Source organism: Mastigoproctus giganteus, chromosome 8, assembly GCF_048544385.1.
Source record: "Mastigoproctus giganteus isolate SK-2022 chromosome 8, ASM4854438v1, whole genome shotgun sequence".
Classification (NCBI taxonomy): domain Eukaryota; kingdom Metazoa; phylum Arthropoda; class Arachnida; order Uropygi; family Thelyphonidae; genus Mastigoproctus; species Mastigoproctus giganteus.
Genome location: NC_143582.1, coordinates 100,278,497 through 100,302,053, shown reverse-complemented (window position 1 = coordinate 100,302,053; position 23,557 = coordinate 100,278,497). Strand labels below are relative to the sequence as shown.

The 23,557-nt window shown below is 39.8% G+C and overlaps 1 protein-coding gene across 1 annotated transcript in view; it reads left to right on the top strand.

The window, feature by feature from the left end:
* JMJD4 (jumonji domain containing 4) overlaps positions 1-23,557 on the top strand; it is a 193,931-nt gene that overhangs the window by 109,646 nt on the left and 60,728 nt on the right. Inside the window, exon 5 of the mRNA XM_090380301.1 lies at positions 11,505-11,648. Coding sequence (XP_090236427.1) covers positions 11,505-11,648 — 144 coding nt within the window. The remainder of the gene's footprint in view (positions 1-11,504; positions 11,649-23,557) is intronic.

The following is a 23,557-nucleotide window of genomic DNA, read 5'->3' as shown; positions in this document are numbered from 1 at the left end:
ATATGTTATCAAAATTATTTTTTGCATCCAATTGCTTTGTGACCACATCATAGTATCCAATCAAATTTTTTGTCAGACAAGACTTCCCCTTAACAAATCCATGCTCTATCTGAACTATAACTGCAGTCTTATCTAGATGATCCTGCATCGCTTCCTTAATCAGTGGCTCCATTATTTTCTCTTGAACAGAAGTTAGAATAACAGGTATGTAATTACCCGTGTCACCCTTTGATTCCCCTTTATTAATTGGGGATATATTTGCACATCTCCAGTCCATGGGGACCTCCCCTGAGTCCAAGGAAGCTTTCATAATTATAGCTAAGGGTTTGCTTGCTTACTTCCTTTGCTGCCTCCTTTAATATAACTGGATAGATCCCATCCACCCCAGGTGCCTTCCTTATGCTTAACTTCAACAATTTCTCCTATACTTTGCCCTTAGTTATTACAAAATCATTTAGCTCCCTGTTAGAGTTTGATAAACTTTTGGCATTCCCTTCCTTGAATAACTCCTCATGTGAATTTAGATGTAAAATACTCATTCAGTTTATCAGCTACCTGAGCATGATCTGTAATAGTCAAACCATCTATATTAAGTGAACCAATCTGATTTATCCCTTTCCTTCTAGAGGTTACACAAGAACTCTGCTGTTTTTCTTTAGCATCCTTTGCCAAAGATTTCTTGTAATCTGCCTTCACCTGCCTTATCTCCTTTGTGACTTGATTAGACTAGCTTATATCTGCCATAGGCTTCTGTGCTGCCTGATAATTTATATGCATCCCATGATTGTTGTTGCTGTTATGCAGACTATTTCACTTTTAAATAGCATGTGCAGAGTGTGGTGCCCATTCCAACTTATCCCGAGGTTCTTCCCAATTAGATGTCTCCTTTATCATCCCCTAACACACTCTATACCACCCTGATAGCATTAATTGCAGTAACTACTCCTGAGATAACTTTCCTATCCAAGTCCTTTCATATTGTATCGTATGCATTCTTGTTATATAATTTTTCATTATTATATAATTTCGTTATGTAATATAATTGTTATATAATTTTTAATTTTTCTGATTTTTTAAATTTATTTCTGTTTTATTTTTTATTTATTTATTTATTATTATTATTTTTAGTATACTGATTTACCCTCCCTTCCTATCTTCCCTACATTCCTTTACTGGACACTCAGGGTGAAGGGCCCAAAGACCATGATTTAATGTTATAGAGAGGATGGGCCCACCTTCTTTTGGCAAGGATGGGTACAAGCCAGCAGATTTCCAGGTCACTTTTGCTAGTTGTTTGCTAAGAAGCCTGTCATACAACACAACACTAATTCACAAACTAACACAATACAGTGGACCCCTGCTTTATGATATTAATCTGCTCCAGAAACATCATCGTATCATGAAAATATTGTAATATGTGAAAATATCCCAATAACACATTGTTTTTTGGTAATTCGATCCAGGATCTCAGAAGGTGAAATTTTTCTATATAACTAAGGTATTTTTCTCTCTCAATGATTTTTATAATGGAAATTGTATTAGTTTTGTATAGAATATGGCCAACAAAAGTTTATAAACACTGCTACTGGCTGAGAGGAAGGACCATGTGGTCCGATCGGAGACAGTTGTAAGCCCGTCGTAAAGTGAAATAGGTGATGGAGCGAGAATGAGTGTAGCCTTGTGCAGACGAAGTTTTTACTGTTCCTGGAATAGAGAAGCCTTTTCTGTTTTATTAGCTTAAATTGGCATATTAACTTATTTTCTAGAGTAGCTTTATATTCCTAGTTACAATACTTAGTTTAAAGTTTAACTTAGATAGAGATTTTGTAGGTATTACTCAGTATCGGTAAGGGTATCAAATCCACGTGTTACAAGTTGCAGCTCCGCTCAACAAGAACTTTTTTAGCCATATTTAGCCGCTTTATTGACCAATTGTTATATTAAAATATTTTCTATAAGTAGCTTGTAGATCTAGTCAGGATCCCTAGTTTATTCTGAATTGAGACAGCGAGATTTGGAAGTTAATTAATACTTGAGTGTCCGTAGATTTACCATTCGTAACTTGCCGCCATTGTTATACGATACAACGTTATATCCCGAACTAGATAGCTTAAGATTAGTATAGTATATAATATAATATTGTCAATTAATCAGTAAAATCTGTTAATCTTGTTAAACTTCATTGTCAGTTAAGTTGTACTTTTCAACTAAAATACATATAATGACTTAGATTACAAACTTAACATAATTAATTAATACATAACTTGATACAGAAGTGTTATATAAACGGAACTCGTAGATAATATTCGATACTGAAAAATATATATATAGCATTATAACTGTGTTGGGATACAAGTTTAGGGTTATAATTTTTTACTGAAATCGAAATCATGACTCAGGCCTGAGCAGCAAAGTAAAAGGCTCGAGCTAATGGAAGTGCTATGGCTCACGGGAGAACTGAGGGGGCAGTTGCCTTCTGAATCACAGCCTTTTAAAATGCACTGCTTGCTTGATGTTTGTGGAGCAATTGGGTACGAGACATGATATTGCCACGGGGGATGTCTTTGTGTGTGTGTGCGTGCGATGTAAGGAGTGTAAGGAAATCAGGCGAAACTCAGCGTTGTTATGGGCCTATGTGAGAGCTTGAAGGACAGGGTGGATGCCCTCGAAGGATCTAAATTGAGCGGCCCATCAAGCTCTCAGCTGCCCACATCAACGCCAAAGCTTGCACTTGGTCTTCATGCAACACAGCGGCAACCCCCAAGGCAGAATGTGCTAGTCCCACGGGAACTAGTAGTTGTCGGTGACTCTATTGTCAGGGAAACGGGGAACATGCTTTGTAAAAAAGGATAGGTGGAACAGGACCAGGGTATGTCTGCCAGGGGCAAAGGTTGATGACGTTGTGTGGATATCATCTTTTAAGGGCACAAAAGGTGATATAGTTGTACATGTTGGCACTAATGATATTAAGAGTAGTAGACCAGCAGAATTATTTAACAAGTACAGGTCACTGTTGAATTAGGGTTGAATTTGAAAGTGTCTGCAATTCTGCCCAGACACGATAAGAGGGAGTATATGATGAGAGCCTTGTCGATCAATTCGACTCCGGAAAGATTGTGCAAGGCTCAAGGGGTAGAATTTTTTTCAGCCTGGTCTGTACTTGTTAACAGGAGAGGCTGCTTCTACAGGGATGGGATACACTTAAATAGAAAGGATGCAAGAATATTTGCTGATGCTATTGAGGCAATGTTAGGTGGGTCGGAAAACTGCTAGCTTGGGGGAATACAAGGACTAATAGATTAACAGTAGCCACTGGCAGAGGTGAAAGTGATTCTTACACTGCTTCTATTGGAATGAGCAGCAGCCTGGATAACAACATGCAGGATATTTCAGAGACTTCTGGGAGTCATTGCGGTACAAGTAAACACATGGGTTGTGTTAGGGTAGCTAAGAATATTAACAGGTGCATGTATACTTGCGTGTACACCAATGCTAGGAGTTTGGTAAATAAATTTGATGTATTTGAGGTATTGCTCAAAACATCAAAGGCAGATATTGTTGGGATATCAGAGAAGTGGTGTCACACAGATACAAGGAATGCAGAACTGGAATTTGGGGAGTACAATGTGTACAGAAAGGATAGGAAGGGAGGAGGGGTTATGCTGTTAGTTAAGAAACACATAAAATCCAAGGAAGTGAAGCCAGTCGACATCGTTGGAAAGTGCAGTGTTGAGTCAGTTTGGTGTGATCAAATTTGGAATTGGAAGATCAAAATAGAGAGTAGGAGTGTGCTATAGGCCTAATGACTCTGATGAGTATAAGAAACTGTACAGGGAAATCGAGTGGGCCAGTAAATCAGAGAGTCTTATAATGTAGGATTTTAATTTCCCAGATATTGACTGGAATTTGTGGGTTGGTCACTAACACACTAGCAAGGCTTTTGTGGATTTATTGGATGATTGTTTTCTACATCAGCATGTTCGGGAGTCAACTAGAGGTAGTAATACTCTTGATCTGATTATCAGTAGTGATTCTTCATGCATTAAGAATCTGCAGCTAAAGGAAACTCTAGGTGACAGCGGTCACAGTGTGCTGATGTGGGATTTACTCAAAGAGATAACTACCATCAGGGATAAAGGGAAGGGTTTTTGCTTTCGTAAAGCAAACTACGATGGTCTGAGACAGTATTTAAATTCTATACAGTGGGACCAACTGATGATGTTACCAACAACAAATTCAAAATGGGAAGCATTCAAAGTACTTATTTTGGAATCTACTAGGCTTTACATACCAACTAAGAAATATTGTTCAAGGTTTAGGCCTAAATGGATGTCAGATGAACTAATGAGACATATGGCAGAGAAGAAAAATGCATGGGATACATATAAATTAACATGTGACACAGAAGCCTATGATAGATATAAGCTGGTCTATAACCAAGTTACAAAGGAGGTTAGGCAGGCGAAGGCAGATTATGAGAAATCTTTGGCAAAGGATGCAAAGAAAAACAGCAAACAGTTCTTTACTTATGTAAACTCTAGAAGAAGGGGATGAATCAGATTGGTCCACTGGATTATTGATGGTTCAACAGTTGAGGATCCTGCTCAGGTGGCTAACAAACTGAATGAATATTTTGCATCTACATTCACACGTGAGGAGTTATTCAGGAAAGGGAATGCCAGAAGTGAAGTAAACTATGGCAGTGAGCTAGATGATTTTGTAATAACTGAGAGGAAAGTGGAGGAGAAATTGTTGAGGATAAACATAAAAAAGGCACCTGGGATGGATGGGATCTATCCAGTTATATTAAAGGGGGCAGCAAAGGAAGTAAGCAAACCCTTAGCCATAATTATGAGAGCTTTTTTGGACTTAGGGGAGGTACCCATAGACTGGAGATGTGCAAATGTGACCACAATTCACAAAGGAGGATCAAAGGCTAACACAAGTAATTATAGACCTGTGAGTTTAACTTCTGTTACAGGAAAAGTAATGGAGGCACTGGTTAAAGAAGCACTGCAGGATCATCTAGACAAGACTTCAGTTATAGCTCGAACACAGCATAACCACGCTGTGTGACGTTGTTAAGGGGAAGTCTTGCCTGACCAATTTGATTAGATACTATGATGCAGTCACAAAAGTACTGGATGTTGTTTGTTGTTGTTGTTTGGTTTTTAGGAGCATTAGCAACTAAGGCCATATTGCTCCAGGATATGCGGCGGTCATTCCTTAACCTTTCCGCATCCTCCGTATTTGGTGGTGACGGGCTCGAACCCCGGTCTAATCAAGAAGCGTGTGCTACGCACTGCTGCTCCTTCCCACCTGGCTACGGAGGCGCCTGTACTGGATGCAGGGAATAACTTTGATATTATATTTTTGGATCTTAGAAAGGTTTTTGATGTGTTGCACATGGAAGACTGCTGCACAAATTGGAGCAGTGTGGCACTGGAGGCAAATTGCTTCTATGGATAAAGGGATGGTTGACGCGGAGAAGAAGAGAGTAGTAATCAATAGACACTGCTCATCGTGGACTAATGTTATTAGTGGAGTCCCTCAGGGTTCAGTGTTGGGTCCATTATTGTTTTCTGTATTTATAAATGATATTGATGATGGTATATCAAGCTTAATGTCCAAGTTTGCAAACGATAGAAAGGTTGGCAGGGTTGTTAAGGACACTCTGACGCTATGCTGCTGGAACAGGACCTGGAAAGGTTGAACAGATGGGCTGAGAGGTGGCAAATGAAGTTTAATATTGGGAAATGTAATGTACTACATATGGGAAACAGTAACCCAGAGCAACGTGTGGTATTACACTGACAGTGGTAGAGAATGAAAAGGACCTGGGGGTAATTGTGCAGGCAGACATGAAGTTCTCTGAGTAGTGCAGATGGGCTGAAAGAGTAGCTCATGGTGTTCTTGTCAATGAGATACAGGATTTTTTCTAGCAGGGATAAGCAGGTGATTATTCCCTTGTATAAGGCAATGAGTACTGTAAACAGGTCTGGAGGCCTCATTTCAAGAAGGATGTAGAGCTGCTGGAATTAGTACAGAGAAGGACAACAAGATTAATGAATGGAACAAAGGGTTGCTCTTATGAAGGCTTAAGTTTTGCAAATTACAGCGTCTGGAGACTAGGCACCGGTGCGGTGATCTGATAGAGGTGTATAAAGCCTTGAATGGTTTGAGTATGCTGAGTGCCGATGGGATTCTTTCCCTTGCTCAGAATAATCACCTGAGAGGGCATAAATTCAAATTGAGGAAAGACAGATGTAGGATAGATGGGCAGAAATTTGCCTTTAGCCAGCGGGTAGTTGATCGGTGGAACAGACTTCCATCCCTTGTTGTGGAAGTTGATAGCCTAAATAAATTTAAGGCTCAGCTGGACAGGTATTTTGAACGAACGGAGGGGTGAAATGGGAGTGTTTTTTTTTTTTTTTTTTTTTTTTTTGCTAATGCTGCATAAGCTTGTTTTTTTACATCATATACCTCTACTAATGCTAAGTAGGCGTCATTTAACATGATCACTAGTTTTTAGAATCAAATTTGAAGAAAAAAATTCAAATCATTAAAATGCACTACACTTTCATAGTTATCCTATGATTGGAGGTCACTTTCGTAGTGACCACATTTCTGGAGGTCACTACAAAAAAACAAAAACAATTTGCAGTTTCCAGTTTATTGGCACTTTTCTGTAAGTGCAATCTATTTTGAACAGGTAATAACTCTATCTTATTGCATTTGAAATAATACCGATAGCTGTAATTCTGTGGATTTTACATTATTACGGTGAAATGTGTTTCCCTTTCCATTAAATCTTCAATCACATAAAAAACAAATTTTCAGAATCTTCTCTTCGTTCCAATTTTTTTTATTAAGCATCGTAAACTTCGTAAAAAAAAATAAATAAAAAAAAAAAACAGAAATAAATTTTAAAAAAATCAGAAAAATTAAAAATTATATAATAAAAAATATATAACAATTATATTACTTAATGAATCGATGCTATCGAGGCAATGTTAGGTGGGACAGAAAACTGCTAGCGTGGGAGGATACACAGACTAAGAGGTTAACAGTGGCCGCAGGCAGAGGCAAAAAGTGATTCTTGCACTGCTTGTATTAGAATGGGCAGCAGACTGGAAAGCAAGGTAATGGAGATTTCCAGGACTGCTAGGAGTCATAGTAGAACTAAATACGTGGGCTGTGTTAGAGTGGCTAGGAGCAGGAACAGGTGCATGTATACTTGTATGTACACCAATACTAGGAGTATAGTTCATAAATTTGATGAGCTTGTAGTGCTAGTGAAGACATCACAGGCAGATATTGTTAGGATATCAGAGACGTGGTGTCACACAGATATAGGCAGTGCAGAGTTGGAATTTGGGGAGTACAGTGTGTATAGGAAGGGAGGAGGGGTTATGCTGTTAGTTAAGAAACACATAAAATCTAAGGAAGTGCATCCAACTGAATCTGGTGGACAATACAGTGTTGAGTCTGTTTGGTGTGAAATAAGTACTAGGAAAGGAAAAATGAGAGTAGGAGTGTGTTATAGGCGTAATGAATCTGATGAGTATAGTGAGCAATTGTGCAGAGAAATAGAGTGGGCCAGTAAATCAGAATATCTTATAATGGGAGATTTTAACTTTTCAGATATTGACTTGAACTTGTGTGTTGGTCACTCGCGCACTAGCAAGACTTTTGTGGATTTATTGGATGACTGTTTTCTACAGCAACATGTTCGAGAGGCAACCAGAGGGAGTAATGCTCTTGATCTGATTATCAGTAATGATTCTTCATGCATTAAGAATCTGCAGATAAAGGAACCACTGGTAACAGTGATCACAGTGTATTGATGTGGGTATTATTTAAAGATGTAACTACCATTCAGTTTCAAATAGCAAAGCTTAATAAGATGTAACTACCATCAAGGCTAAAGGGAAGGGCTTTTGCTTTCGTAAAGGTGAGTACAGAGGTCTCAGACAGTTTTTAATTTAATTTAATTCTGTACAGTAGGATCAACTGATGATGTTATCAACAGTGAATTCTAAATGGTAAGCCTTCAGGGACTTAATTTTGGAGGCTACTAGGCTTTTCATTCCAACTATGAAATACTCTTCAAGGTTTAGGCCTAATGGATGTCAGATGAATTAATGAGGCTAGTGGCAGAGAAGAAAAAGAAGAAGAATGTATGGGATGCATATAAAGTATCAGGCGACACACAAGCCTATGTCAGGTATAAACTAGTCTGTAATCAAGTCACAAAGGAAGTTAGGCATGCGAAGGCAGATTATGAGAAATCTTTGGCAAAGGATGCAAAGAAAAACAGCAAGGAGTTCTTTACTTATGTAAACTCTAGAAGGAAAGGGATGAATCAGATTGGACCACTTAACATAGATGGGTTGACTGTTGATGATCATGCTCAGGTAGCTGATAAACTGAATGAGTATTTTGGATCTACATTCACAAATGAGGAGTTATTCAATGAGGGGAGTGCCAGAAGTTTATCAAATGCTAACAGGGAGCTAAGTGATTTTGTAATAACTCTAACTCTACCCTACTCGGCCCACTGCAGTTTCGGCTCTGGATGCTCGATAATTGCATTCAGGATTTGATTTGTAAAATAAATTATCATCTCAACAATGGGCTTGCAAATTTTCAAAAAAAACAATGTGCTCTCGCGAGCCCATGTGAGCCTACTATAGTTCACCAATAAATCCACAAGTCTTACTAGTGTGCGAGTGACCAACCCATAAGTTCTAGTCTATATCTGGGAAGTTGAAATACCCTATTATAAGACATTCTGATTTACTGGCCCACTCTTTCTCTGCACAATCGCTTATTTTCATCCGATTCATTAGGCCTATAACAACATCTTAATAAAATCGTTTATGTAAGGGATTCTTGGACTGGATAATAGTTATAAGCCTATTCCATGTGAAAAACCTTCCCCCTATAATTTCTGTAATTTTTGAAATTCAATTAGATCTCAATGGAACAAATGACCAAATTCCATCATAGAGCCTGTCATCAAAATGATCAACATAACAGTGAATTGAATTGAAATCAGATATGTTTTGTCAGTCAGAATCTGAAAAAATCTGTTACATGATGTCCGATCTGCCAATTTGCAACAGCAATTTTCTGCACTGTCTACCATGCTGATCATAATTTTTAAGGGAAGAGGAACTTTGCTCATTAACAGGAAGGACCACTTCTACAGGGATGGGATAGAAAGGGTGCAAGAATATTTGCTGATGTTATCGTAGCAGTGTTAGGTGGGTCGGAAAACTGCTAGCTTGGGGGGGTTCACAGACTAAAAGATTAACAGTACCTCAGGCAGAGGTGAAACTGATTCTTGCCTGGAAAGCAAGGTGCTGGGGATTTCAAGGACTACTAGGAGTCATCATGGAATGAGTAAATACATGGGCTGTGTTAGGGTAACTAAGAGTAAGAACAGTTTCATGTATACTTGCATATACACCAATGCTAGAAGTATAGCAAATAAATTTAATGAATTTGATGTGCTGGTTAAGACATCAAATGGAGATATTGTTCATTGTGTCACTCAAATATAAGGAGTAGGAGGGGGGTTGCATCAATATTGAGTAAGTTTTGTGTGACATAAGCACTGGTAAAGCAAAATTGAGAGTAGGAGTGTCTTATAGGCCTAATGGCTGATCAGTATAACAAACAGCTGTACTGAGAAATAGAATGTGCCAATAAATCAGAATGCCTTATAATGTTGAATTTTAATTTCCAAATATTGACTGGAACTTGTGGAGTGGATACTCACAGCAAGAATTTTGTGATTTATTGGATTACTTTCCAATTACTTTTATTGGATTAGAGGAAGTAATACCTTTTGATCTGATTATCAGCAGTGATTATTCATGCATTAGGAATTTGGAGACAAAAGAACCACTAAGTGGCAGTGATCATATTGTATTGATTTGGGATTTACTTAAAGATGTAACTGCCATCAAGGGTAAAGCGAGGGGATTTTGCTTTAGTAAAGTTGACTACAGTGATCTCAGACAGTTTTTAAACTCTGTACAGTGTGACCAACTGATGACGTTACTAACAGCAAATTCTAAATGGAAATCTTTCAGTGAATTAATCATAAAACCACTAGGCTTTTCATACCAGTTAAGAAATAGTCTTCAACTATAGGCCTAAATGGATTTCAGTTGAACTAATGAAACTTGTCCAGAGAAGAAAATTGCATGGTATGCATATAAATTGTGTGAAACAGAAGCCTATGTTAGATAAAAACTGGTCTGTAATAAAGTAACAAAGGATGTCAGGCAAGCAAAGGCTGATTACAAGAAATCTTTTGCAAAGGATGCAAATAAAAAGAGCAACGACATCTTTACTTCTTTAATTATGTAAATTCTAGAAGGAAGGGGATCAGTCAGATTGGTCCACTTGATATAGATGGTTCCAATGTGGATGATCCTGCTCAGGTTGCTGACAAACTGAATGAGTATTTTGCATCTACAAACTGAATGAGTATTTTGCATCTACATTCACACATAATGAATTCTGTAGGGAAGTGGAGAACGGAAGCTTATTAAACTTCAAATTAAACTTATTAAACTTCAGGGAGTTAAATGATTTTGTAATAACAGAGAGCAAAGTGGAGGAGAAATTGTTGAAGTTAAACATGAGAAAGGCACCTGGATTGTATCTATCCAGTTATATTAAAGGAAGTAAGCAAGCCCTTAGCTATAATTATGTGAGCATTCTTGGACTCAGGGTTGGTCCCTGCAGACTGGAGATATGGAAATGTATCTCCAATTCATAAAGTGCGATCAAATGGTGACAGAAGTAATCACATACCTGTTAGTTTAACTTCTGTTCCGGGAAAATAATGGTGTCACTGGTTAAAGGCTTTGAATGGTTTGAGCAGGCTCAATGCCGATTGGATTCTTCCTCTTGCTCAGATTATGAGGTTGAGGGGGCATAAACTCAAATTGAGAAAAGACAGTTGTAGAATAGATGTGTGGAAATTTTCCTTTAGCCAGCGGGTAGTTGAATCCTGGAACAAAATTACGCATGTTGTTGTGGAAGTTGAGAGCTTAAATAATTTCAAGGAGGAACTTAAACTTTTTTTTTTTTTTTTTGTGCTGATGCTTAATAAGCTTGTTTTCTTGCCTCATATGCCTCTGCTAATGTTAACTGTAGCATTTCTTCTTAAAAATTGTCAAAGTTCTTTCTGCCAAGGGCTTCTTAATCTTGAAGGTTTATCCTTGCTTCTAAGTTTCACTAGATATCAATTTTTCATGTTATTCGATCAACCTCCTACACACACACACGTGTGCTCTCTCTCTCTCTCTCTCTCTCTCTCTCTCTCTCTCTCTGCTGCTGCTGCTGCTGGAAACTGAGTCTTCAAAAGGATAAAAATAATACTAGTATTTACTCATAATGAAGGTTGTAATTTTCATTTTTTATCATAGTAAAAATTTCCTTAGATGTGACTGGTCATTTTCTTCAATTTTTTTTTTTTGCAGGAAGATGTGATTTCAATTAATCACAACTGGGTTAATGGTTGTAATATTGATATCATCTGGATAAATACAAGGAATTGCTTACTTGAGGTAGAAAAAGAAATAGAGGATTGCAAAACAATGGAAAATTGGGCTGAACAGTGTCAGGTGAGTGTCCCACTTTTCCATCAATTTATTTTATTTTATTTTTTTTTCTAAGTGCTTATGAGAAACCATTGTGATTTAATGACAGACTGCCAGAGCAGGTCATGGAGTTTTGTCAATGATATATAGGAATTTTGCAAGCAGAGACAAGGAGGTGATTATACCTTTTGTATAAGGCAATGGTCAGGTCACACCTTGAGTACTCTATACAGGTCTGGAAGGCTCATTTTAGGAGGTAAGAGTTTCTAGAACGAGTACAGAGAAGGGCAACAAGATTGGTGAGAGAAACAAAGGGTGCGCTTACAAAGAAAGGCTTAAGTTCTGCAAGTTGTAGCATCTGGAGACTAGTCACCTGCAAGGTGATCTGATCGAGATATATAAGGCCTTGAGCAGACGGGATACTTCTGCTTGCTCAGATTAAGAACCTGGGGGGACATAGATTCAAATTGAGGAAAGACAGTTGTAGAATAGATGTGCAGAAATTGCCTTTAGCCAGCAAGTAGTTGATTACTGGAACAGACTTCCATCTGTTGTTGTGGAAGTTGATAGCTTAAATAAATTTAAAGCTGAACTAGACAAACGTTTGGAGTGACTGGATGGGTGAAATGGGAACGGTGTTCCCCCCCTCCCCCGGATGATGCTCTATAAGCTTGCTTTCTTGCATCGTATGCCCCAACTACTGCTAATACTAATTTCTTTAAAATTTCACTAGAATATTGTCCAGACACAGGGCAACGTTTTTTTCCTGCATTGAGTGTATATAATGCTTTTCATATCGAAAAAGGTAATGATCATACATTTATCAGCAGACTTTATGGAATATGCCATTTTGTAGGTGAAGATGTGTTCATGCATCCACTGTGGACTTTGTTGTTTTGATTATGATTCATGATGTCATTACCAACGCTACACTGATTATTCTATTTAAAACATAATTTTTTGATATCAGTAGGTTTTTGACATAAACAGAGATGTTAGCTCTAACATGCCATTATGAATTGAGAAGTAACGAACTGAGGAACCAACATGAACAGATTCCTCAAATATTCTTTGAAAAAGCTTTGTACACTTCCATAATTAATAACAAAGGCCTGTGCTAGTTTTCAGACCAATGTTCCTCTTAGTAATTGTATTAATAGTGGAAAATGATGCAAGAAACAACTTGTTCAGCATCAACCAAAAAAAAAACAAAAAAAACCCCATTCCCATTTCATCTGTCCCTCTCCTCCAATAGTTTGTCTAATTTTTCCTTGAATTTATTCAAACTATCCACTTCGACAACAACCAATGGAAGCTTGTTCCAGCAATCAACCACACATTGGCTGTAGGCAAACATCTTACATCTATTTTGCAACCATCTTTCCTGAGATTGAATTTGTCCCCTCATGTTCATAGACTGGGCAAGAGAAAGTATCCCATCGGCATTCAGTTTACTGAAGTAATCCAAAGCCCAAAATACCTCAATTAAATCACCTCACAAGTGCCTAGTCTCCAGATGCTGCAATTTGCAGAACTAAAGCATATCTTTTAAAAGCATACTTTTGTTCCCCTTGTCACTTGTGTTGTCCTTCTCTGTACCCCTTTCAGTAGCTCTGCATCTTTCTGAAAATGAGGCCTCCAGACTTGTTTGCAATACCCAATATGTGGCCTGACCACTGTTTTATACAATGGGATAATCACCTTATTCCTCCTAGCAAAATTCCTGTATATCATTGACAAAATTGCATTAGCTTTTTTTGGCAGCCTGTCACAGCATATCTGACTGCATAACTATCCCAAGTCCTTTTAATTTTCCACTGCCCTGAGTGTAATACCACACAATTGGTATGTTACTCAATGATTACTGTTACCCATATGCAATAATCATCATTGCATTTTTCATTGTTAAACTTCAAGTGCCATTTCTCAGCCCATCTGCCTAAATTTTCTAGGTCTTGTTCTAGCAGTATACCTTCATTACTGTCATTAACCACTCTGCCAACCTTTATATCATCTGCAAACTTATATGTAAAGCCTGATATACCTTCATCATAAAATATCATTAATAAATAGGAAAAAAACAACACTGAGTGCCAGCACCAAAATTCCTCTAATAATATTTGTCTATGAAGAGCAGTGTCCACTGATAACCACTTTCTGTCTTCTCCCACTCAACCATCCCTATATCCTATAATTAACTTGCACTTCATGCCACACCCCTCGACGTGGGCACCTGTACGTGGCGAGGGGACCTCCCAGTGACGCTGCTGGACTTCCAGACTAGCATCACTGGGATCCAACGCCCACAGCCCAGGTTCCAGGCTTACATCAATGGAATCCGGCATGTTTGCCGTGCGCTGCGACCCGTGGAAATTCGGAAAGGGGGATCCTGGTGGTTGAGGGGCCCAGCTTCAATACACCACTTTGGCCCCTGCTTCGACAAGACGGGTGGTCCTGGAAGGCCCGGCTAGGATCAATCGGCTAGTAGGCTCGCCTGCGAGGGTCAACTGTGTCAATGCCACACCCCTACCCTCATGGTCCGAGGGACAGGATTCAGGCTGGCGGCGGTGCGGGTATAGTGTCTGGGTAGCCCTGGCGTCCCACTCCCGAGCGCATTTATTGCATGCCGGGTAGTGGGCGTCCCTTTGGGCTCCGTGGTGGGTGGGGAGCCCGGGCACTGAACAATATAAAAACCTCAATGAATCCTGATAAACTTATTTCTTCAGGGGCCCCAACCGGTCCCTATCTGAAAGCATAAAGAAAGATCCAGATAGCATTATTGCTAATAAGAGGCAGTGAACCGAACTACCATCAGGGCCAGTCCCAAGGTTCTTAATTATGCACTCCACGAATGAAAAACCGATTGGAAAAATGTCACCCTTTTTTATCCAAAAAGGGTTGGATGGGTTAGCAGGTTCACCCAAGTCAGTTAAGAGGCTCCGTTCTGGGGACCTCTTGATTGAAACAAAAAATGACAGGCAGTCTGAACATCTACTCCGAGTAACATCAATCGGAGGAATCCCTATAACAGTGACACCACATAGAACACTCAATTCATCGAGAAGTGTCATTTCGGAGTGGGACCTTCTTGACATAACCGAGGAGGAAATCTGCTCCGAATTAAAACCACAGGGAGTTACTGCCGTCAAGAGAATTACTGCGCGAAGGGATGGAAAAATTGTTAAAACCAGGAGCGTTATCGTGACTTTTAACTCTCCTAAACCGCCTGACGAGATTAAAGCTGGATACATCAACTGTTCAGTGCGTCCATACGTTCCAAACCCTTTACGGTGTTTTAAATGCCAGAAGTATGGACATTCTCAAATGGCCTGCCGTGGAGTCCTTTCATGCGCCCGATGCGGTGCAAAGGACCACGAAACAACAGCATGTTCAGCCGCAAAACCCACCTGTATTAACTGTGAAGGCGAACACCCGGCCTACTCACGAGCATGCCAGAGGTGGAAAGAAGAAAAAGAAATTCAACGGCTGAAGGCAGAGCTTAACATATCATACCAGGAGGCAAGGAAATCGGTCAAACCCCTGAATACCAACAAACCTACCTACGCCCAGAAGGTAGCAGGGAGATGTTCCGTCAGAACTCAGATGGACATGACCATTCCTCCAAAGGAGTCTTTCACTCCCATCGCGCAGTATGTCTTAAGTTCTCAAAAACCTGCACAAAAGGACCAATCAGCTGCCACTCCTATACGGTACCTCCTAATGCTCCACAAGTAACAAAGGTAGTTATGAAAGAAAAGAATAAGAAAGGGGAAGTCCCCCCTATTACCCAAGAAAAGATGGATGTCGAGCAGAAGGAGGTACCCGAAGATTCAGTCTTGGAACTCTTTGCGGAGGAGGAAATGGACACGGGACAGCGTCCATTTTTCCCCAAAAAAGATAAATCCAAGACTGATAAAAGTAAGCCCTCAGCACCTCGGAAGCCGCCTGATGGACCCACCAAGCCAAAATAATGGCCGAATTCCTACAATGGAATTGTCGTGGATTCCGGCGAAATATTGATGACATCAAGGCCCTCCTGCAAAAGCACGAGCCAGTTTGCTTTTGCTTGCAGGAGACATATCTGAAGGCAAATGATGATCCCACCATGCACAACATCACAATTTTTCGAAAGGATAGAATTGCGGATGGCTCTGTACATGGGGGAGTGGCTATCCTTGTGGGTAACCAGACCCCAGTGCAGCCCTTGCTAATTACAACCAGCATAGAGGCTTTTGCAATTCGCCTTTCATTGGGATTTCTATTAACTGTGTGCTCCATTTATTTGCCACCTGGGACTGACATCTCCCAGGCAGACCTTGATGATCTTCTTACGCAGCTGCCTCCCCCTTTCTTACTTCTCGGGGATTTTAACGGACATACTACCCTGTGGGGTAGTGCTAACATCAACGGAAGGGGACGAGTCATAGAGCGTATGCTCAATGACAATGACCTTTCCCTTCTAAATACTGGAACAAACACCTTCTTCCACATGCCTACCCGTACTTTTTCTGCCATTGATCTCTCTATCTGCTCCCCTTCTCTACTCCCTTCACTCACTTGGGAAGTGGAGGAGAATCCATACAGAAGCGATCACTTCCCCGTGATAACCTTGTTACACAGTGGGAGCCCATGTCTTCCTTTTAGGTTACCACGGTGGAAGATTGATCAGGCTGACTGGACTGCCTTCCAACATCAGGCAAATTTTGATCTTAGCACAGTCAGTCAAGAGACTATCAATGATGCAGTTAAGTACATCACAGAAAATATTGTCCAAGCAGCTGCGAAATGCTGTTCCAAAAACATCTGTCCGGTTTCCACCATTTCCTAAACCTTGGTGGAATTCACAATGCACAGCAGCAAAAAAGGCTCAAAACAAAGCGTGGGGGATATTCCGCCGATATCCTACCACGACCAACCTTATAGCCTTCAAACGTGCACGTGCCAAAGCATGCTACATCCGTCGTCAGAGTCAAAAGGAATCGTGGATCCGTTTTACATCATCTATTAACCAGTCTACCAACTCTAAGGTAGTCTGGGATAAAATCTGGAAAATGAAGGGAAAATATACATCCCACCCATCTTCAATCCTAGATTATAATGGATGCGCTATTGCAGATCCAACTGCAATAGCCAATGCTCTTGGGGAAACATTCTCTAACATCTCTGCAACATCTTCGTACTCCCCAGAGTTCCTGGTCCTGAAACATAAACTGGAAAAACAAGTACTTAATTTTAAGTCCAAGGGCCTCTATCCCTACAACGGGGTGTTCACTATAGAGGAACTGAAAAGAGCCCTCACTCTTTCCAAAGCAAGTGCTGTTGGACCAGATGGCATCCATTATGAAATGATTAAACATCTTTCACCAAAATCTATGGATTGTCTGCTCCTTCTGTATAACAGAATCTTTACTGAAGGGCAGTTTCTGGACTCCTGGCGAAAGGCAATCGTTCTTGCCTTTCCTAAGCCAGGAAAGGATCCAAAAGTCACCACCAATTATCATCCTATTGCTCTGACTAGCTGTCTGTGCAAAATCCTGGAGAGAATGGTCAATTCTCGTTTAATATGGTATTTAGAATCAAATGACCTTCTCTCCAGCATCCAGTGCGGCTTACGAAGGAACCGGTCCACTTTGGACCATCTTATTAGATTGGAAGCATCCATCCGGGATGCTTTCCTAAAACGCGAACACTTGGTGTCGGTGTTCTTTGACATGGAGAAAGCGTATGACACAACTTGGAGATTTGGCATTTTAAAAGATTTACATAGCCTAGAGGGAGTACCACAAGGATCAGTATTAAGTCTCACGCTTTTTGCCATCAAAATAAATTCCATCACAGAACAACTTCCTCCAACTGTAAACAGTGCCCTCTATGTTGATGACTTTAGCATTTTTTGTCAGTCGTGCAACATGAGGGTTATTGAAAGACAACTGCAGAAAGCCATTGATAGTCTGAATTCCTGGGCACTTGCTAATGGCTTCAGGTTCTCGCCGGAGAAGACCGTTTGCGTACACTTTTGTCGCAAGCGTAATCTTCATCCTGAGCCTGAATTAAGGCTCGGACAAAATGCCATTCCAGTAGCAGCGAACATAAAATTCTTGGGACTCATATTCGATAAAAAACTGAACTTTTTGGATCATATCCGTCAACTCCGCACAGAGTGCACACGTGGGCTTAATATTCTCCGCTCGCTCTCCTCTACATCTTGGGGAGCAGACAGATGTATCCTTCTTTGGCTTTACCGTGCGCTTGTGCGATCCAAACTAGACTATGGGTCCCAGGTATATTCCTCAGCCAGAGACAGTGTCCTACGATGGCTGGACCCCGTCCATCATCAGGCCCTACGTATTGCTACTGGAGCATATCGCACATCTCCTGTCCAGAGCTTATACGTCGAAGCAAACGAACCACCGTTATCACTTCGACGTAAGCAGTTGTGTTTAAAGTACGCTTTTAAACTGAAATCCCTGCCAGACCATCCTACGTGGCCATTTGTCTTTGAGCCACGATGGGAAAATTTATACAATACCCGTAAGACTGCCAATCGTCCTTTTGGTATTCGTCTCCAAGAGCTACTCAAAGAACTCAATATCAAGGTAGACAAGGTTACCCGAACACCAAAGCAACCCTTTCCACCCTGGAATGCTCATGTCCCGGCATGTGACTTGTCTCTTAGAAATTGGGGAAAGTCGGACACACCATCATCTGTCTACCTGCAGCTTCATTCAGCACACCGAACTGAATATTCTGACTTCGCGCCAGTCTACACAGACGGTTCTAAGTTGGAATCATATGTGGGATCTGCTGCTGTCTTTACAGACACCACTACATCGGAGCAAATTCCCTCTGAATGCAGCATATTTACTGCAGAGCTGCACGCTATAGAGTTAGCCTTGGATCACATTAGTGAATGCCAATACCAACGGTTCATTTTATATTCCGACTCGCTCAGCATGTTACAGGCTTTAATATCTGTAAGATATAATCCTCATCCAGTTCTGTCTAGTATCCAGCAGAAGATTCACTTCCTCCTTGGACGTGAATATGATATCCGCTTCTGCTGGATTCCCAGCCACATTGGGATTAGGGGAAATGATTTGGCTGACACCGCAGCCAAATCAGCAATCTCCAATAATAATCGCTGCCTGTCAGTCCCCTATACAGACTACAGGCAAACAATACAGCAGAAGATACATTCCCAATGGCAGGATTTGTGGAATAGACAGACTGAGAATAAACTATATTGTATAAAGCCTGTAATTGAACCGTGGCAGTCTAGTCTGCGCAGGAATCGTAAGGAGGAAGTTGTTCTTGCCCGGACCCGCATAGGACACAGTCATTTGACTCATTCGTTTTTGCTGAGGGCTGATGACCCTCCTATGTGTGTGTCCTGGCACGACTTTAACTATCAGACACCTTTTAATTGACTGTCCAGATTTTAGCAATATCCGTTTTACCGCTTTTAGCCATCTGACTGAGCCGTATACACTCAGTCAGATTTTATCTGACAATGACAATGTGTCTGCTGTTTTTAGCTTTTTAAAATCAATAAATATTTTTACTCGTATATAAAATTTTTACATTTTGCTTTTATATATTTGTTATACCTTTTGACATAGTGACCTAACTAATTAGGTCACTGAAACTTTAAAATTTTTTATAAATGACCTGGTCTTGGCACATTATAGCCTTAGTAGCTAATGCGCCAATAAAACCAAACCCAAACTTCATGCCACACTACTGCGCCTCCGTAGCCAGGTGGGCAGGAGCAGCAGTGCGTAGCACAGGCTTCTTGATTGGATTGGGGTTCGAGCCCGTGCTCACCAAATACGGAGGATGCAGAAAGGTCACTGAATGACCACCGCATATCCTCGGAGCAATATGGCCTTAGTTGCTAATGCTCCTAAAAACCAAAAAAATAACAATAACCACACTACTTCAATTTTATGTGCAACAGAATCAAAAGATTTCATGAAATCCAAGTATATAATATCAGAATTATTTTTTGCATCCAGTTCGTTTGTCACTGCATCAAAGTATTCAATGAAATCAGTCAGACAAATCTGGCCCTTAACAAATCCATGCTTGTACTGCATTATAATTTCATTCCTGTGTAGATGGTCCTGCATCAGTGGTTACAGTGGCTCCACTATTTTCCCTCGAACAGAAATTAACAGGTCTGTAATTAGTCACGTCACCTTTTAATCATCATCTCCAGTCCACAGCAACCTCCCATTAATCCAAAGATGCTTTCATAATTATGGCTAAGGATTTGCATATCTCATTTTCTGCCTCACTTAATATAATTGGGGGGTTCGAGCCCGTGACCACCAAATACAGAGGATGCGGGAAGGTCAGGGAATGACCACCGCATATCCCCGGAGCAATATGGCCTTAGTTGCTAATGCTCCTAAAAACCAAATAACAAACAAACAATATAATTGGATATATCCCCTCTACCCCAGGTGCCTTTCTTGTGTTTAACTTCAACAATCTCTCTTCCTTTTTTCCCCAGTTATTTCAAAATCATTTAGCTGCCAGTTAGAGTTGATAAACTTCTAGCATGAACTTCCTTCAAGAATTCATCATGTGTAAATGGAAATAGAAAATACCTATTCAGTTTGTCAACAACCTGACGTCTGCATTTTGTCAACTGCATATGAACGCTGCACCTTAAGAATTAAGATGCAGTTTTACTGTGGTTTGTGGAGGACATACTTCCAGCAGTGACAACTAAAGCTACTATTTGGGAGTCTGAAATAATGTTGGAGGTGTTATATTCAGGTCCCACTTAATTTTCTGTGCACGCTTCCAGCATTGAACCACTTATTTAAATACAGTAGATCTAGATGTAACTCAGATCCACTATATTTAAATGACATAAGTCATTTAAGAGGGTTGAATTTTGGTGAAGTCCAGTCATTCCATAACACTATATTCTTTGCTTGCACCTTCAATAGTGGGACTGTTAGTAACTCTTGCTACATTCTCATTGTGCTAAGTCTAAAATCACTACACCTACCAGGCCATCCTAATCACACACCTAACAGGATAAATTCCTTGAATATTTCCAACAGTATATATGTAACCAAAGTAAGCAGGAATGAAGATGTGGTATCCATATCACAGAGTGATGACTAACTCTCTGAGTCACCAGTTAGTACAAGGTGATAGTTAACATCACCCAATGCAGTACCACCACTTTGATTATTGGTGGCATTAACACAATTGCTGCTTGAATGCAAACTTGCATCAAAATGAACTGCAAGTATTGGGCCTTAACACAAATATGCATCCATTCAATTGCAATCAGTAAATGAATGCTTTAAATGAAAAGTTACATGAAATGCACAACTGACTGATATCGGCACACTGATCGAACTATGTGCTGTTTGTATTATGGCAGATTTTGCTTAATGTCAATCACACTGTCTAGAGAGCACTATAAAAGCTATATACTTGGTTAAAATGAAAAGGAACAGGGATGAACATCATGTTAAAGCTTGATGACATTGAATCAGGCTCGTTATGTCATCTGATACTCTAATTCAAGTGATGCAGGCGCCTCCGTAGCCAGGTGGGCAGGAGCAGCAGTGCGTAGCACACGCTTCTTGATTAGACCGGGGTTCGAGCCTGTGCCCACCAAATACGGAGGATGCGGAAAGGTCAGGGAATGACCACTGCATATCCCCGGAGCAATATGGCCTTAGTTGCTAATGCTCCTAAAAACAAAAAAAAAAAAAAAAAAAAAACATCAAGTGATGCAGATTCTGAATGTTGTTCAGATGCATCTATTGATGTCAGAACATTTTATGTAATTGGCTGAAAAGAGTTGCGATGCAGCCCTTTTCCAACAGTATATATGTAACCAAAGTAAGCAGGAATGAAGATGTGGTATCCATATCACAGAGTGATGACTAACTCTCTGAGTCACCAGTTAGTACAAGGTGATAGTTAACATCACCCAATGCAGTATCACCACTTTGATTATTGGAAAGAATAATCACGCCAGCAAACAACAGATGCTGTCGTGATTATTCTTCACAGATAAATATTATATGAAAAATAAAAATATAAAAAATATTATAAGTTACACTAAAGGCACATAGAAAAGACCCTTGCAAATCTAAGCTCAGTGAACATGTTAATCTAAGCAGTGAAACCACGTTTGATCTCCAGAACAAAATTCTACATCACCTCTATCTCTTCTGTCATGCAGTTTGTCATATTTGCAGGCTGGCTGAAAAGGGCTGCATCGCAACTCTTTTCAGCCAATTACATAAAAATTTAAAACTGATATGAAAAATCAGAAATGAAGATAATCATGCACTGAGTAAATTCCACTTTTATTTTTAGAAATTGCATTTCATATTTCAGCATGACTGGAACCTACAATTTGTGTTCACAGCCTTTACAGGTAGGAGTGAAAGTGAGCTCTGCATGACATCAATTCTGTAAGAACAAATATTTTCTTTATTCTTTCAAGTGCTTACTATAAAATTCCTCTATGTACCAGTGAGTGGGGATGGGATGATTGATTATTTTTAAGAGGCCAACTTTAAAGCCTTATATGGAATTTTTGGTTCTTGTTTTTAATGGAAAAGTGGTAAACAAATTCTTAAATGTAGTTTTCATTTTTCTACCCCTTCCAAATATGATTCACTCTTAGGTAGCACATGACACGTTTCCAATGTAATATGTGGCATATTTCAGGAAAAGATTAGCCACTACTAAGGGTAGTTGTATATGTGGGGAAAGGGGAATTCACTGATGAGACTACATTGTGTCAAGGAGCTGGATTTCCTCTTATGTGATTCCATACCCACAAATTTCATTAATTTATACATGTTCTTCAACCCCCTCAACTTTACATCACTTGCCTCAATGCATCATGAATAGTTAGACTAATAGGGCAAACTTATCAGGAAAAAAAAAAAAAAAAGATATAAACAAACTTAATTCATTTCATAAATATACATAGTTCCAGTCTCACTGATGTTGGTTTCCACTATCAGTTTATCAAGCTTCACTTTTTCTTGACACAATCTTGATTATCTGAATATCTCATAATTATTCACTCATTGATTTCTTTTACTTTAAGGGTTACACTTGTGCTACATGTGCCTGCTCTGAAATTCTTTGTCAAAGACATCTAATTCTGCAGTTGGAATCAGAAGAGACTTTATCCCATTCCATCAAGCTCATATTATTATTAGTAGTGGCATATGATACAAGGAAGCAACCTTATATAGGATCAGCAAAAAAAAAAAAAAAAAACCCCACCCCTTTTACATTACCTGTTTATCCTGTCCAAGAATTTATCTAGTTCTTCCTTGATTTATTCAGACTATCTGCTACCACAATAACAGATGGAAGTTTGTATTGACAATCAACCATCCATTGGCTGAAAGCAAACTTCTGCACATCTATCCTGCACCAATCCTTCCTCAATTTGAATTTATTCCCCCTTTTGCATAGTCTAAGCAAGAGGAAGAATGCCACAAGAATTGAGCTTGCTCAATCCATTCAAAGCCTTGAACACCTCAATCAGATCACCTCACAGGTGTCTAGTCTCTAGAAGCTGCAATTTGCAAAATTGAAACCTGTCTTGGTAAGACCATCCTTTCATTCATTTCACCAATATCATTTTTCTTATTTCCTATTCTGCACCCATTCCAGCAGATCTATCCTAAAATGAGGCCTCTAGGCTAACTTTTTCCTTATACAGTAGGATAATTGCTTTTTATTCCTGCTAGCAAAGTTCCTGTATATCATAGACAAAAGCATATGAGCTGTACTGGCAGCCTGTCTGCTGAGTTTCCCTGAAGTCTTTTAATATTGAGAGAGGGGGGTGTCTGCGGTTCTGCCCTGGCGCGATGGAAGGGAGTGTATGATGAGGGCCTTGTCGATCAATTCGGTCCTGGAAAGAATGT